General features: G+C 44.4%; 2 protein-coding genes across 2 annotated transcripts in view; both read left to right on the top strand.

The window, feature by feature from the left end:
- PLEKHA2 (pleckstrin homology domain containing A2) overlaps positions 1-17,284 on the top strand; it is a 73,142-nt gene extending 55,858 nt beyond the window's left edge. The window contains exons 10-12 of the mRNA XM_015565207.1: positions 3,915-3,978; positions 12,946-13,023; positions 13,437-17,284. Coding sequence (XP_015420693.1) covers positions 3,915-3,978; positions 12,946-13,023; positions 13,437-13,799 — 505 coding nt within the window. The 3' untranslated portion in view covers positions 13,800-17,284. The remainder of the gene's footprint in view (positions 1-3,914; positions 3,979-12,945; positions 13,024-13,436) is intronic.
- HTRA4 (HtrA serine peptidase 4) overlaps positions 16,888-17,705 on the top strand; it is a 12,004-nt gene continuing 11,186 nt past the window's right edge. The window contains exon 1 of the mRNA XM_015565270.1: positions 16,888-16,893. Within this exon, the coding sequence (XP_015420756.1) occupies positions 16,888-16,893 (6 nt within the window). The remainder of the gene's footprint in view (positions 16,894-17,705) is intronic.

The raw sequence follows: 17,705 nt of genomic DNA, 5'->3' as shown, positions 1-17,705 counted from the left end.
TACCCCTTCACACAGGGTGATATGGCAACTCTGTCACCCCGCTGGGCAGGAGAGGAGGCATTTTTAATGTGTTCCTCTTTCTGCTAGGAAATGGTTACCTTCCAAGTGTCATGGTGATAGGATGATTTGTGGACCTGGGGCCCCGGGGAGAGGGCTCTCCCATAGGCAGCACCAGATACAGATGCTGTTGGAACTAAGCTTTAGAGACCCAAGGGCGTCTGGACATCTAGAAGTCCTCACGTTGGCCCTGAATCTGCAGTCTTTGGGGACTGCATGGTGGCCGGTCCATCCCGTGAACGGGGCGAGCAGAGACGGCATCACCAGGGAAGCTGTGAGCAGCAGGCAGCCTGCTCCGAGCAAAGGCGAGGCAGGGTCAGCGTGAACACAGTGCTGTGTGACCCAGGGAAGCAGGACTGAAGGCCACGCTGTCCTGCACATGGAGCTGAGAGCACAGGTCAGGGAAGTCCCAGTGGCGATTTATCGTTCGTGGAAGTAGCTGGAGACGGGAGTTCCAGAAGTGGGTCCAGAGGAGTGGGCGGAGGAAAGGCGGCGTGACCGGAGCCTTGGAGATGTCCCTGACCCTGGAGGGCCTGTACAGATTGGACTTGTGACCGCGTGAGCATGTTGGGGCAGCTCAGAGAACCCAGATAAGGCTCAGTCCGAAGAGTGCTTCGTACTTTGCTTAAATCTCTGACTGTCAGATGCAGACTGAACTTTGAGTAAAAGAATGAAGGGGTTGGAGATACGGCGGGGAGAAGTCCCCAAGCCTCTGCAGGTCCCAGGCCTGTGAGACTGCGTCCTCTCCCTCACCCAGTCAAGGGGCTTTCGGGCATCTGGGTCCTCAACCAACATTTGCTGAACTGCACAGAAAGGCAACATGTAGCCTGAGAAGCAGAGCCCTCCCTCCCTGCTTTGCGTTTACCTCCTCGGTAGTTGATTCCACGATGCCATTCTGTTTGCAAGCGTAGTTTCAAAGGTTGAAGTGTTTTAGCGAGAGAGCGCAGAGCCATCTCTACTGAGACACTCAGCAAGCGATGCTGATCACAGTGAAATGTGTTTCAGGCGGCCTCTCTGTGATGCGCACGGTACCAGATGCCTCTGTAGCTGATCTTTGTGGTGACCAGCCTGATAAAGGAGGTCTTCTCATCTCTATTGTGCAGTTAGGGTACAGAGGCTCAGCAAGTTTTAAAAATATTCCTAAAATACCTTTTCCCAAAGTGGAGTCAGCATTTGGCCCCAGGCCCACCTCACCCCTGGCTCGCTTCCCCTTCCATGTGGGTCTTTAGTCTCACGCTCCTCTGCCCGGGGCCCATGTCTCTGGCCCAGCACCTGCCCTTCCCTTTCAGGTCTCATTCACGAAGCCAGCTCCGCCTCTGATCAGTCCTTTCCTGGAATTATTCTAACTCTTGGAGTTCAGCACACAGTCTGGCACCAGATTATGTAGTTTTGCTTTTTTATGTATTTTTTTTTTATTGAGAGGGAATTAGCCTTTCACTCCTTATATATCCCTCACTGTGACTGGATACACACACATTTAACATTGTAAATCATTTCACCTGGTTTGAGGTTTGTCACCGAGTGCGTATCAGCTACTTCTTGCCTTCTTTGTAGAAGTCAGGATCCCTCGTCCCAAACTTGCACCCAGTTTGAAGCATCTTAAAGTCGTCTACTCTCTCCTTCCTTTTCTCCTCTTTAGTGTCCAATCCCCTCAGCCCAGTGGAATGAGGCACAGAGCAGGAATTTAATGAAGCTGGTGGAAGAGGGGTTTGGAAATGAGAGATTTGGTACCCTTAGGGGAGGCAAACAATGGAGTAATTAAAGCATAGAGTCTGGAGTCAGACCTGTGTTCAAATCCTGACTCTGCCATTAACTAACTCTGGTACCTTGGGCAAGTCATGTGACCTCTCTGAGCCTGGGTTTCCTGGAAGAACAGATTGATGGTTGCCAGAGGTGGGGGTGGGGAGTCGGGTGGGTGAAATGGGTGAAGAGGGTCCGAAGGTACAAACATCCAGTTATAAAACAAACAAATCCTGGGGATGTAATGGACAGTGTAGAGACTATAGTTAACAATACAGTATTGTATATTTGAAAGCTACTAAGAAAGTAGATCTTAAAAGTTCTCATCACATGAAAAATAATTTGTAACTGTGTAGTGATGGATGTTAACTAGACCGATTGTGATCATTTTACAATATATAAAAATATCGAATCATTATGTTGTACACCGGAAACTAATGTAATGTTATATGTCTATTCTCTCTGCTAGTATATAGGGTGTCCCCCCACAAATGTATACAGTCAAACCTCGGTTCTCGAACATCTCCCATCTTAAACATTCGGTTCTTCATCAAGTTGTTCACAGAAACAATGTCTTGGTTGTTGACCAAAACTTCAGTTTTCAATCTGACAGCCCTTTCATGCTGACACCTCAGCATGATAAAAAGGTCTCTCAGGCAGCAAACAAAGGAGAGAATGCTTTTGTTGCTGGGGAAATCCACAATTAGCACAATTTTAAAACATAAAGAGGCCATCAAGAGTGCTAATGTTGCTAAGGGTGTGAAATTCCTCACAAACCAACAATCATGAACTTCAGTTTTCAATCTGACAGCCCTTTCATGCTGACACCTCAGCATGATAAAAAGGTCTCTCAGGCAGCAAACAAAGGAGAGAATGCTTTTGTTGCTGGGGAAATCCACAATTAGCACAATTTTAAAACATAAAGAGGCCATCAAGAGTGCTAATGTTGCTAAGGGTGTGAAAGTGCTCACAAACCAACAATCACAGGCGATTGAATAGGTAGAAAAACTGTTGTTGATTAGATAAATGAAAAGGAGTTAACCAGTGATAGCAATTCTGAGGCTGTGATGTATGAAAAATTCGTTTCAGGCTAGTGGGGGTGTGGTAAATTTAAGAAAAGAAGTGTTTATAAAATAAACGGTATATTAGACTTGTATATAAGAAAGATTAAAACAGAATTGTTTGAGGTCTGGAACGGATTAATTCAATTTGCATTATTTCTAATGGAGAAAAAATGATTTGGTTTTCAAACAAATCGTCTCTCGAACAGCCTTCCGGAACAAATTAAGTTCGAGATATAAAGTTTAACTATATACACTACCAGCTGATAATTCACTTACTTTTGAAAGTGAAATGTATGTTAATAAACACTAACTTTATAATCATTCAAAGTGTGTATACTTATTTGGGAGAGACCCTGTATATATCTATATATCTATCTATATCTATATCTATATACTAGTAGATAGATCTATTTATGTATCTATCTATATAAAATAAAATTTTTATCTACTTGACTCTAAAAAAAAAAGCACTCTAAATAGTGCTTTGCACAGAGCACATTGTACATCTTAGCCACTAAAGCAAATCAACCAACCCACAACTGTAGGTGGTGTAGGGTGTGGCAGATATTAGCAGTTGGTTTATCTGGTTAGACCTGGTGGTAGTGGTGATGTGCATGTGTGTGGTGGGGAGGTCCCATGGGGATGTTGAAACCTCCTGAGCCCCCCACCCCCACCCCAAGGCAGGGGTGGGGAACCTTTTTTCTGCCAGGGGCCATTTGGATATTTGTAACATCATTCGAGGACCATACAGAATTATCAACTTAAAAAGTAGCTTGCTATATTTGTTTAAACTTTTAATTAATTCACCCCTAATGCGTTGGCAGGGTCAGACCAAATGATTTCATGGGTCTTATATGGCCCACAGGCCAGATGTTCCCCACTCCTGCTCTAAGGAGTGAAGCCAGGGGAAAGCTTTGTAATGGTTTTTTGGGGCAGGGGCTGAGGGAGGAATGGCCTTTTTAGGGTAGAGGGTACTGGTGCCTTGACTTAGGACAAATCAAGTCCTCAATGTGTGTGCCAGCCTGCCTGGTAACTTTCCTTTTCTCTGTTCAGGGATCTCTTAATGCGGGACAACCTGTTTGAAATCATCACGAGCTCCAGGACCTTCTACGTACAGGTAAAAAGCCCGCCCCACGAAGACTTTGATGTTCCGTTTCTGGGAACGGTGCACACAGACGCCTCACCGCTTCCTGTGCTTTCTCTTTTATTTTGCTTGAAGTTTCTCGTTGGTAAATTTAGCCCCTGAAAGTCAGTGTGAGTCCCATTTTATTCTAAACGAGATGTTTGCCAAAAGCTTCCCAACCATGAAATATAAGAGCAGGTTGAGCCACTGCACTGGGGAACGTGAGCGAGGATCAGCTGCTCCCAGCTGCTGGGAGCCAGCTAAGCAGAGAAAAGGAGAACCGGTCAGTGGTTTCACTTCTCCTTTGGAGGGTATTTATAAGCTCCGCCCGTGTGGTCATCCCTGTGTGCGGAAGGACAACAGCTCAGAGGCCCCTGTGCAGGCGCCAGGTGCACAGCCCAGCTGCACAGAGAAAGCCATTGTTTGGGCTCTGGCCGTTCAAGCTATCAGAGCTTCTCCCCTTCACCCACAGCTGGAGTTCTCCCAACTCCTAAAATTGTAGGCGCTGGGAAGGCAGATTTCCAAACAAGCCCTTAGCCCAGCCTGTGCTGTGACTCATACAGCACCGTGATAATACATTTCTAGTGCTAAGACAGCCATGTCACATGTCAGTTTAAATGGGGGAGTGGTTTTGGGGGGCTCAGCCAACGCTTTCAAGGCTTCCCCTGCCCTTTCCTCTATGTTTCAAGTGTAACTCCCTTCCACAGGGGTCACCCCTCCCCCATGTGTTGGGTAGCAGCTCCAGTCGTCCCCTCTCTGAGCTGGCAGCCTTAGCTGTCTGTGGATTCCATCCTATATGATAAAAGGGTAATATACAAGTTGACTGAACAGCAGAACGACCGGTCACTATGACATGCACTGACCACCAGGGGGCAAACACTCAACACAGGAGCTGCCCCCTGGTGTTCAGTGCACTCCCTCAGGGGTAGCACCGCTCAGCCAGAAGCTGGGCTCACAACTGGCGAGTGCAGGGGTGGTGGCAGGAGCCTCTCCCTGCGAGAGGGTGCAGGCCAGGCTGAGCGACCCCCTCCACCGAGTGTATGAATTTTGTGCACCGAACCTCTAGTATATACATATATTTGATTTTAGAGAAGAAGCAAGAGGGAGAGAGAGAGAGAAACATCAATGATGAGAGAGAATCATTGATCGGCTGCCTCCAGCACACCCTCTACTGGGGATCGAGCCACAACCTGGGCATGTGCCCTTGACCAGAATCAAACCTGGGACCCTTGAGTCCACAGTCCAACGCTCTATCCACTGAGCCAAACCGGTTAGGGCCATTTATTCAGACAGACACTTGTCATCCCGGGAGAGATGACACAGGGAAGCTATGGAAAGTGGTGCTGGGGGTATTAGAGCTGGTTCCATTGCTGTTCAGGGACAAAGTTTTAAACTGTAGATGCAACAAAGGCATTTCCATGTCTGGCTTTTAAGAGATATTTGTAGACTAGTATTCAGAATGCCAGCCATTTTGCCTCATGCTGAGGATACTGTTTTGCATAGAACAGATTCTGAACCAGAGAGAGAGAGTCAAGTACACAAGCAGTTAACACAGTGTGATGGGGTTGGGGAAGGTGTTCGATGGATGAACACAAGGGAGTTTTTAGGGCAGTGAAACTATTCTGTATGATACTGCTATAGATGCATGAAATAGAACTTTACAGCACAATTTAAAAAAGCATTTAGAAGGTCAGGTGAACCCAGCATGGAATGCAGAATATGCCAGAAGAAGCTAAATGTATCACTAGTGTGAACCTCCCTTACTGGTGGGGATAGGAGAATATAAACAAAACAAAAGTGTGCTGAGTGCTACCATTAGACTGAGTAGTGGTTGCCATGGGAACTCACGGGTGGGGATAGGAGAATATAAACAAAACAAAAGTGTGACTGAGTAGTGGTTGCCATGGGAACTCACAAAAAGGGCATCTCCCCCAGCTTCAGGGAGTCAGGGGAGGTTTCCTGAGGGAAGACATATCTAAATCTGAGTCTGCTGAGGAAAGAATGGCCTAGGCAGAGGGAACAACATGTGTGAAAAACAGCAACAAAAACACACCTGGAGATAAAAGGAGCACAGAGCATACAGGAGGCTGGAAGGCAGGCGCACAGGCCCCTGACCTTGCAAGCTGTTAAAGAATTTCTCCTTTATGCTAAGGGTGAGGCCCCTCGAGGTTGAACTAGGGGAGTGACCCAGTCAGATCTGCCTTCTAAAAATATTACTTGGGCAGGTGCTCTCACTTTCAGCGCCTTGTTTTCTCATCTGTAAAGTAGAGCTGGTAGCCCTCCACCCTCGCCCCTAGAACAGCAGGCTGCTGTATAGAACAGTGTAGAGGACTGACGAGGAAAGGGGGAAGATAGGAGGCAGGCCAACTTGAAGGCTGTTGTAATGTAGGTGCGGGATAAAAGGAAGCCCGAACTTAGGGTGGATGGACAAGTGTGGGACATGTAAAAGCTGTGAAAGGGTCTTTTCTAGGACTTGACTGTTGGTTGGGTGTGGGGTGGAGGGAGAAAGGAGCAGCAAGGGCAGCTGGTGGCAGCAATCACTGTGAAACGGGCAAGCCTGGCACAGGTGGTTTACCTTGTCTCTGGGACATCCAAGGCGACATGCTGTGAAGGCCCTTAGACAGACAATGCCAGACACATTGGTGCTACTAAATTAGTATTTGTCAAGTGAATCATTATGCCAGGTAAGAGTTAGGACAGAGCTTTGGGAAACATGAACACCCCCACCCCCCGCACCACCACCACTAACAACAAAAAACGTTCAGATGGTTTTCCATCATCTCCATGAGTGTGTGCATGTTTACCAGTGGCTTCTCATCCCTTCCGTCCCCCTTTGCCGTCTGCTCCCACATTTCTGGGGCAAAAGAACACTAACATCACCCTGAATAAATAAATGTGCGAATAGACACATCTGTTGATCACAACTAACTCAAAGAGGAATCTGAAGTTAGAGAAGAGTAGAGATTAAAAATCACTAAAGATATGTATTATTTTATTTTAAAATAGCAAATATTAAACTGATTTGTGTTAAGACAAGTAACATTTTATGAAAAGGAACTATATTTCTGAAACAAAAAAGGCAACAAGAGTAGCATTGTTTTTTGTGTTTGCAAATCTCATTAATGGTTGGCTTAATAGAAGACAGCAGGATTCTCATATCTGCCTCTGCATTCTATCTGGGGCCATATGTTGTTTTGATGGAAGAATATGAAGAAAATCTGGCCCTGCACAGATATGCATTTGGAAAGAAGGCAATATTTTAATAGCTTTTCCAGCTGATTGTAGATATTCTTCTTTGATTCTATACCAAAACTTGGCAAATGGTAGTTTCTTCATGTTTAGATGCAATGTGGAATCAGAAGCCAATAATAATAAACTTTCATACTCTGACATTAAAATCCTTTGGTTAGTTTTTCCATTTGAATGAATCCTTTTTACCAATGCATGATTTTGCAACTGTGTGCATAGGACATTTGGAAAATCATGGTCTTGCTGAGCTATGCAGATCTTCCAAATGCGGACACATTTTGTTATATAACTAGTCTCCCAGTGCACTGATTCATGCACAATGAAAGGAAATTAATTAGAAGAAATATTTTAATAACACTGTTCACATCTTGCTAATGAAAATAGGATTCTACCTAGACTCCTATCTGTCTACTCCAGGACTTCTGTGAGGATCAAATGAGATGAGGCACGGGAAAACGCTTCACAGACGTTTGGTTAAACTGTAAAATGTTTGCACCTGGCTATAAAGCAAGTCAGGTTCCTGGGCTGAAGAAACTCCAAGGAGGCTAGTCACTAAGGAGAGGTAGCTGGGTGTTACTACGTGACATCATTACCTGGCGCCCACAGCGACTGTTTCTGGGTTGGCCTGGGCTGTGGGCCGCATTTTGCGCCATGGGGTCTTGGCAGCATTGGCTACAATTTGAAGGGGTGTCGCTTCAGGGTGGCTGTGGGGCCCGTGTCCCACTTGGGGGAAGCCGAGTATTGGTTTGTTGGTGCCAGGTCCGTGGTGCCCTGGTGCCGTTTATTTTTAAATGGCCAGTGAGCTCCTGCGTTCAGTGTCTGCCCACTGGTGGTCAGTGTGCGTCATAGCTACCAGTCAGACAGACGGACACTTAGCCATATATATATATATATATATATATTTAAAAAAATCACATTTGTTAATATCAGCATCATCAACAAGTCTTTAAATATGGTAAGCTGTCGAGCTCATAGAGGTAGATATAAGTCTTCTAAAATTCTAGTTTTTGCTTTGAAAGCTCAGAATTCATCATTTGCAAGAAAATACTTTCATGAACTTCCTGACATCACAGGCTCATTTCAGTTTTGAGAAAGTTCGTCATATACCTAAATCTGAATAAGTTTGACAGTTAGTTTGTCTTTCGGTCATTTGTTCCAAATAAAAATCATGTCTCATGAAGAAAGGAAAAGAATATAGTGACTACTCGTATAGTTTGGTTCTGATCTGCTTCCTAAGGTGTTATGCTCAGTAAACCTGCTTCAAAGAACCGTGTGTCCTCGGTATGTAAGTAGCGCTAGACCATAGAGCAAGGGAGATCTGTGCAGAGGAAATAAATCCCTTGGACAGAAGAGAGAGACTTGGGCAACAGAACGGGGCTGGATTCCAACTACTTAGAGGTTGGTCATTTACCTTCTATGTCAGGTTTACCTTCTATGTCACATGTGTGATCTCTCACACTGTAGTATTTCTTTTGCGTTAATAAAAAGCTAGACCGTTTATTGGCCACTTCGCTCTCCTAGGCACAATGCTAAGCAATTTACAGGCAGTGTATTACTTAATTCTCCACAGTGTCTGAGGTCATCTTCACTTTGAGATCATAAACCTGGTGAGTTACGGGACTGATTCGGAGGCACCGGAGGCTAGGATGAGACCTACTCAGTTGTGTTGACAAGCAGCCTGGTGCAGAACCCAAGATACAGAGGGTAGTCTGGCTCTGGATTGGGGAGGACCAGCTTGGGGGAGCTGGGTGTCTTGGCAGATGGATCGTGGTAGATCCAGAATCTAGCAGTAATCAGGTATCTAAGCTTGCGATGCTAGCAAGCTAATCTGTAGGTAGATGGTTCTCACTTTTGAACAAAGGCTCAAAACGAGGTTTTAGTCTTTGGAATACAAGTCAAGCGAGGTTCCCCATTTCCCAGTCATAGAAAGTCAAGGGTTTAAGGTAGCCAAGAGGATTAGTTATTTGAAATGACTAATGTAGTGCAGACTGGTTTTGATGACTTGGCATAAGCCCAGTTGTCAGCACTAGAGGACTGTGTCAGGACAGAAGTTGTACTGAGAGGGCTCACACGTGGATTGCAGAGTGTTGGGCTGCAACTCTTTGGATACTTACGGTTTTAATGTAAACGACAAGGTACATGACATCACTCAGAACTACATAGTGTATATGACCTAGGTTGTCATGTGGCAAGGGTGTCTAAAGATGGGCTGGCTCTTGGCCACAGGGCAGGTGTGATTAGCTGTTGGGAAGAGAGGGCAGAGATTGGGAATAGAATGAAGAAGGAGCTGCCTAAAAATTTTAGACAGCTGCAGTGGAAGTGCCAGAAGTTCATATTGGAGGCCTTTTATTGATGACCTCTAAAATCCCATGCTTCAAACCATTGCATCTGTTGTATTGCTGGGCTCATAGTAGGTATTCATGAAAAGCTCACTGGGCTGCAATAAATCGAAGACTGCAGTGGTCTGTTTTAATGCTCTTTGTTCCCCCCACTTCAGAAACTGCCCTCAAGAACAGAAACCCTACTCTTTTTTTTGGAACCAAGCACCAGAAACAAATGCACATGTTTAAGCACACCAGGAGAGGAAGCGGACATGAGTTTGGCACGTCTCCTCATGTTCTCCATTTTAAACACATTTTAGTCTTGGTGACTCACATGGTGTGGGTGGACTTCAGAGCTGGTTTTTACCTCTAGTTCATAAAGCTACCTATGTGATACGGTTTTAAGGTATTTTAAATTTTTGATTAATGCTAAGCACAGGCTTTTCATAAAAGATAGATATACACATACACCGTCATTTTTGCATACAACCTTTGAGGTGTCAGTGAATGTTTGTTGTCAGTGAATCCCATTCATAAAATGATTAATAGAGACTATAATTGTGATGTCAATAAAGTAATATTCTGTTTCTTCTCATGTGGGATCAGTTACAGTATCTGCTTTTCTATTTGAATAATATTTTTAAATAACAGTTTATTAGTTAAACATTAAAGTAATGCTTACCCATGTTTGTTATTATTAACATTAACATGGCTGGATTAACTACCTGGATTATCTGACAGAAAAAAATGTCCTTAAACAGAACTAGAGAATTAGAGAAACATGTAAGTAGCAAACAATTTCCACCTCTATTAATTATTAAATGTTTTAAGAAAGAAATTGAATTATTTTGCCTATCATATTATCAAAGATTTTAAAAAATTGTAATATGTAGTTCTAGCAAGGGTACATGTAGAAAAATAATATATTGTTGGCAAATGAAATTTTCTTGTAGTTGACCAGAAACATTTCTGGCCAAATGTAAGAGCCTGAAAGGAATGCATACTGTTTAGCTAGTGATTTTTCCAGGAGTGGAAGAATCTTACAAATGAAAAAACTTTATGCATAAAGGTGTGACTAACAGCATGATTTATCGTGGAGGAGAGTTGGAAATGATCTGAAGGCATTTTAGAGGATTTTGATTCTTGGTCTTGAATCCCCAGATGTTAAGTCAGGTGATTCCTAGGTTTCTGTGATTCAGTGACTCCTGGCTAAGTGGAGGCTGGTGTGAAGAGGCCTGGGCTAGTTGTAGGAGAGTTTGTTGGTGAGGTCTCAAAAGGCCATCAAATCGGTGGCCTGGGCGTGCGGGTAACAGTTGACAGTAGGGGAATTTGCTAGGGTGATGGAAGGAGTAGAAGGAACTTAACAGTCCTGGACACGGATTATCGGAGTGTCAGCATGGGGATCTTGCAATTTGCTTAATGAGATTCCCAGATCCCTATGTGATGTCAGAGGGCTTTTTCTCTCCCTCAGCTCCCATCTCTGTCTTCTAACATTCCCCCGCATCCCCCCTCCCCCCATCAAATCACCTCTGCTTCCCTCAAAGGAAAATCTCTAAGAAATGCCTTTCTCCTTTTGGACAATTTACCTCCATCTCATTCCAATGCGAAAATCACCTCTGCTTCCCTCAAGGAAAATGTCTAAGGAATGCCTTTCTCCTATTGGACAATTTACCTCCATCTCATTCTAATGCAAAATAACCTTTCTTCCCTCCCAAATATGGTACCTTATTTGATCCTGATAATTTGACCCTTTAGGTAGGAATTGTCTGCAGAATGAGGGGTGGGGGGAGTCTCAGAGACGGTGTGAACATATTTATAATGTTGGAATTTAAGGCTTCATGTGTAATAGTAGTAATAAAATAACGGATGCTTATAATGCCCTTTCTGTGCATTAGACACTGTTCAAACTGCTTTACCTGCAAGAGCTTATTTAAGTCTCCCAATAGTTCTACTTGTTGATAGGCTAGCTCTGATATTAGTAAAACACCTTCCAGAAGAATCTTGAAGATCTTGCCCTGACTATTTTTGTGGACTAGGGATGGATTTGTCTATTTCTTGGGGAACCACCAGCTTGTCACATAACTGGGAAAAGTCCGGAGAGAGAGGGTGCGGGTAAAGCTGCAGCCCTAGCACGTGAGAGAGCTGCTCCCCTTGGGCCCTTGTTGCTACACACTTCTGACCCGGTGTTCTGGGTGTGACACCATTTCCCTTGCAAGTTGCTCCTGTACACGTCTAACCAAGGAAGCTTGGTTTGGGGTGACAGAAAGGGGTAGGGATGAAGTTTGAGGGTTTTTTAAAAAACTCATGTTGTATTATTTTGATATAACGCAAAGAGAAAGAATCATTTTTGGGGATGGGGAAAGTGAGGGTGGTATGTGGACAGTTTTGCAGTCTGGGGTGTGGTGTTTGCATATACAGATGCACACTTGTGGGGTTTTTTCCCCACACTTGTGATTTGGGATGGAACCATTTGGGGAAGGCACAGGGGGACAGAGAGAGGTTAACAAATATAAATTTCTGGAGGTCAAGGCTTCAGTCTCGGTCCCATCTTGTGCCAGCACTGATGCCATGTGTAATACTGAAGAAGGCCTCAGTAAACTTTTGCCGGGTTCGCTAGAATTCAGCCTCTATAAAGCTGGAAAACACAGAACTCGGAGGACTCCACTTGCAGTGGCTTTGCCTCTAGATTTTCTTCCTTTCTTCACAGAGTCGCTGCTGCCCCCTTCTGGGCTTAGCAGGTATCTCTGGGGGAAATACTTTTTTTTTTTTTTTACTGTTTAGCAGTGTCCTACATGTTTTTAAGCTTAGCACTCCAAGTCTAGCAACTCTGAGGCCTGGATGGGGAATGCGAGCAGACTCAGGTAGTTTGTGTTTTGAGAGAAGCCCGGCTTGGCGATGATACACATCTGGGAGGCGTTGCAGAGGATTTGGCTTGAATGGGACCGGAGTTGAAAATACGCTTATTCTGTGCAGATATCTGTAATGGAGAGATGACTGCACTGAGAGGCAGGAGAACTGGAATGTAGATCAGGGTCCATAGACCCTGAGCTCTGACTTCCTGGGCCTCATGTTCATTTTCTATAAAGCTGAACCAGGCCGACTGTGTTCCAGAAGGGGGTCCAGGACTTCAACAGGGGAGGGGCCTCTAAGCTCACCCGCCCTCGTGACCTCTGCCCTACTGCTAAGCTGCTCCACTTGGAGCTGGTTTATTTATGAAGTGTCAGATCCGAAAAAATGTCCTCAAACGTCTGAAGCCACTGGACGAGATGATCTCTGAGATTCTTCCAGCTCTAATGGTGTGATTTTTATGAACTTAGCACTGAGTCAGAGCCTTGAGCGCTGAAATCATGGTGCCCAGAATGCCTGTGTAAATGCTGTGTGTGTTTTGCAGGCGGACAGCCCAGAAGACATGCACAGCTGGATTAAAGAGATCAGGGCAGCTGTCCAGGCCCTCAAGTGCCACCCCAGAGTAAGTCACTTCCTTTCTGTCGCAGAGTCACTGTCAACTGGGAGAAGCGTGTCCTTGAGCGGGCAGGTTTTATTTGGGGCTGTAGGCAGGCGGCCTGGTCCCCGCGAAGCCCCGGGCTGCCTTGTTTGTTTTTCTCTGTCGATTGACTTGGGTACACGTATTTGTTTTTTAGTTTTGGTTCGTGGAGGAGGTGAGGTAGGGTCGGATAGGCGTGCCCTACACAGCTCCCCGTCAGGCAGACTGACAAGTCTGGAGTGAGTCCCCGTGGACTTACTTGGTTTCTGTAGACACACGTCTCTGGACGACGAGACGGTGATTGTGGGTGGGTACTCAGTGTGGGGCTTTGGGATAAACATTGTCAGGAAAGCCCTCACTTTCCTTTGTTTTTTTTTCCTTCCCTTTTATTTTTGTAGGAAATGTCCTTTTCTCGATCCATTTCTTTGACTCGCTCTGGGAGCTCCAGCCTGTCGGGTGGGCCCAACTCTGTCTTCTGCAGAGGACGGCCAGCTGTGGAAGAGAAGAAAGCTCTCTGCAAAGCCCCCTCGGTGGCCTCCTCCTGGCAACCCTGGACACCTGTCCCCCAGGCCGGGGAAAAGCTACATCCGCCTGAAGAGACTCTTGAGGACGCTTTGTTCACGTCTCGACTTGGGGAGAGCAATACTTCCGGGGCGTTGCCCAGCTCCCGGATAAGGCACCGATCGGAGCCCCAGCACCCCAAGGAGAAGCCATTTATGTTCAACCTTGATGATGAGAACATACGGACTTCTGATGTGTGATGAGGCATAGCGCCCAGGGAGGGAGGGGCGGGGAGGACTCAAGCACAGGAGGCCATGACTCTGTTGTTCTGTCTGTTGGAGGATAGTCAGAGCCTTTATGCCGCTCATATTCCTTTGGATGCTCTACGGGAGGGGCCCATCCAGCTGGCTTTTTAAAAAGAAATACCCATGTGGTGTGTTTAATTTGGGAAAATCACTAGGTTATGCTCAATGGAGATCAGGTTGCCTCTTGTTCGACTATTGAAAGGTTGTCCTGATGAGAGAAGGTTGGAAGTCTAATTTCGTCCCTGACCAAGTTTTATTTCCTTGTCCTAGTTTTAGTTCCTTCCCCTTGTTTTCAGGACAGACACGGAATCTTAGGCCAGTCATCTGGCTTTATCTTATTCCTCTGTGTTGGCTGAGGTTTGACTGTGAAGTAGAAGGGTGGAAACTAACCCACCTAAACAGAGAGAGGAGAGGTGGAGACCCAGGCTCCTCTTCACTGGGATCCATTCTAAGGGGAGGTGTTAAAATCTGGGGGCTAATCCATCAGGGAAGATCCCCATAGAGAACGAAATAGGGACCTCTTGTAAGGAATGGGGAATGATTCATTCAATACATCCGTCAATTTTGGGAACGACTCTGTTCTCATGTAGATGTTCTTTGACCCCAAATACTGTCAGTGTGAGTGACAGATCTGCCCACTTGGTTTCTGGGTCCGGCCCCAAGGATGAGTTTATCAGTGTTAAATGTTATGACCGTTGAGAGCAGAACAGACATTTCCCTTAATATGGTGTTAGTTGGAATGTGTGGAGAGTTGACACTTGTATGATAATTCACTGTGTGATAGATCAGATCTCTATTTTAGAGTCTTCGATTTGCTGTGAAGCAGATGCTGGGAAGAGATGGATTGGAGTTCATCCAGCTAAGTTTTCTTGGTCCATGTTTTCCAAACAGAAGGAAAGGTCTGCTTTAGCATAGACAGCATCTTGAATCCTGCCTCACAGCCCGTTTTTCATGGTCCAACAGTAGTCTAAGTGTAAGTGCTGTAATATTGTGTGCCCTGGCATATTTGCTTTCTTTTTCTTGTCTGTGTTGTCCTTTGAAAGAAGCCTTATGTTTTTGCATGATCCAACCTTGTAATCTGATGAGGTGTTCTGTGTACTTAAGAGCAGAGAGATAGAAAGATAATCTTGATAGATATTTATATTTTTAATAAAATAGAAACTGCATAGAAACTCTGATTTAGAGGCTATGCATTGCTGACTAGAGATGTCCCAGGTAGAAAAGCATAGATTGTATTTCCCATCCAAATTTCATTTGGCAAAAAAACAAAACAAAAAACTATTTCTGGGGCCCTGGAAGGATTTGTCTGTCCAACTTATATGGTGAACTGCTCAAGGTTCCCTAAAGGGAGAGACAAGGTAACTCATTTCTGTCTATAACTTTTATCAGCTAGGTCAGTTAATTATATCTTTAAATTATAATATTAATGACTTGTGGAAGAGACTAAGATAAGTATTTTTACCTAAGTAAATCCCTTTCCTGCTTATGTCCACATCTAATGCAGAGGTGAAAAGATGTGATCAGAAAATCCTTAGGGACTTGAGGGAAATCTTATGTTTCTTTCAGGAGCCATTCTTTCCTTGAAGTCCATGTCATGTTGAGAACTATTCTTGACTGCACTGTGTTGGAGCTATTTTTCACTTAAATTGCTTGGCATAGTGGTCCTGGTATAAAAAGGAAATCTACTACTGGGTTGCTCTCTCTCTCTGTCTCTCTCTCTCTCTCTCTCTCCAGACTCTTACACACTTTTGTCCTTAGAAACCCTTGGTTTAGGAATTATTTATTTGTGAGTGGTGGAGGTTACAACATACTTCAAGTAGCCTACTTCCAAAAGTCATTCCAAATTCTTTAAAGCTGTTTGTCTCTGGTTTCATTTTCCAGTTTTCCTGAAGAAAATTATTTGGCTAATAAGTGCACAGTAAGTCATACTGAATTAATGGAAATAATTTAGAGACTTTTGAGGTCTCTTTAAACATTCCCTAACTCATGAAAAGTTGCCACCTTTTGGTGTGTAAATTGTAAAATCTATCCATTTCTCTTTAAAATTAAACTCTCTGCTAGAATACTACTGCTACATTAATTGTCCATTATAATAAGCTGATATGTTTCTTGTTCATTAGTCTTTTTTGAGAATGTGTTAAATTGAACATGCTTATTAATCCAAATTGTATTATCATGATGGGGGAAAACAGGGACTCTAGTTGGCAATTTATTAGAAATTCCATGTTAGAACATATTAATGTAGTTCCAACACCAGGTAAATATAATTATCTTCAATGAAGCCTGAAAGCATTCTCATTCTCAAACCTTATTTTTAGAATTCCTTTTGTGTCCATATTTCTTACCTTCTGGCCAATTTCACAGCACAGCCTTTTAATGTCACTACACATGTGAGCCAAAGGTGGTATATGTACGACAAAAGCATTTAGTTTTAAATGTATAAAATGGAAGCAAAGCAAAAAATAGGGTGGGGATGCACTATAGGTTAGTAGTTAAATGCATAGGCTCTGGAATAAAACTGAGTTTTAAAAAATAAAAGGAACTGAAAAAGGCACTGCATTTTCTTCGTGGAATAAAAACCTTCTCTGAGTTGTGCTGTTTTTATAAGACATTTGGCGGCGTCTTGACTCACTCTATATGTAACAGTACCTCAGGTGGTCTTCCCTGGAGCTGAACTATTCACCATCCACTGCTTTTGAAAGCTTATGGATTTGCTCTCTTAAGTCAGTTGATGGTAAACAGAATTGGGCTTTTTGCATACTGTGGGACAACATAAACATACATTAAGTAGAGTGACCTCCGGTCAAAATGTTGGAATTACACATCTGTTTCTGGGTAGAATGCTGGAAGATTCCCATGAGAAAGTAGATTTAAGGTTCAGTTTTGTAGTTCACTTACAAGTTGCTCCCCCCCCACACACACACTTTTTTGAGTATAACTGCTCAGACATAGGCTAAAAGGACCCAGTAAATAAATAGCAGGCTCAATACTGGAGCAGTGGGATTTGATGTCTATTTGCACTGACAACTAAATAAACAAGCGTATGGAGGTAACAATATTTTGGTAATAGAGTTTCCCAAATCAGCTTCATTGATAAACTTCGAACATGTCAGAAGTGGTTACGTTTATTAAATCGTTTCTACCCATTCCCTTTCTCTCTGCGTGTTGCCTGCAGCAGTCAATTACCATCACTCATCTAGGTAGAGTTTGAACTGTTTGATTCCTTTCCCCACTGCTTAGGAAGGTGTGGCATGAATCTGTGTTTCGAACCAGTGTGTTTCAGCTGTGAAATGCACTCACTGTAACTACTGAGCTGAGTGCATGGAAAATGGTTGTGCTTCTCATGTTATGTGCTCTCTGAATTGGTATGTAGCAAAAAGTTAATTTTCTAAAACTGTTTTGTGGCTTGTTTTGTAATAAAAAACATGAGGATACTGAAATGTGGTGTGTTTTCCTAATGCCCACCGTGGGTGGGTGCTGGCTCGTCATCCTGCCCCTATTGGTTTTATGGATTTCACAATGCAGGTCCCTGCTCAGGGTCGGGCTACTGCGCGCTTCTCACCACTGCCTGGGGGGTGGATGTGGCCGAGTGGTGGAAAGCTGTATGGGTGTGTATGTGGAGAGGTTTGCCAGGCTCTGCCCCTTAGGCTGGCACTGGTGGAGGCGGCACCCTGGCCGGGAGTGTGTTGCTCATTTAAAAGTGGCTGCGGGTCCAGGGTAAAGTAATCGGGAAAGTGGGAGGAAGGAGGGAGCAGCATGGTTAGACCTTCGCTCCAACCCGCTGGGCTGGGACAATTCCTCCTGCTGTGGCTGCTGCTGCTGCCCCCGGTGCCCGATCCCAGGGTGGAGGCCCAGAGGACC

Source organism: Myotis davidii, unplaced genomic scaffold (assembly GCF_000327345.1).
Source record: "Myotis davidii unplaced genomic scaffold, ASM32734v1 scaffold93, whole genome shotgun sequence".
Classification (NCBI taxonomy): domain Eukaryota; kingdom Metazoa; phylum Chordata; class Mammalia; order Chiroptera; family Vespertilionidae; genus Myotis; species Myotis davidii.
Note: the sequence above shows the minus strand (reverse complement) of the source record. Positions and strands in the feature narration are given on the sequence as shown.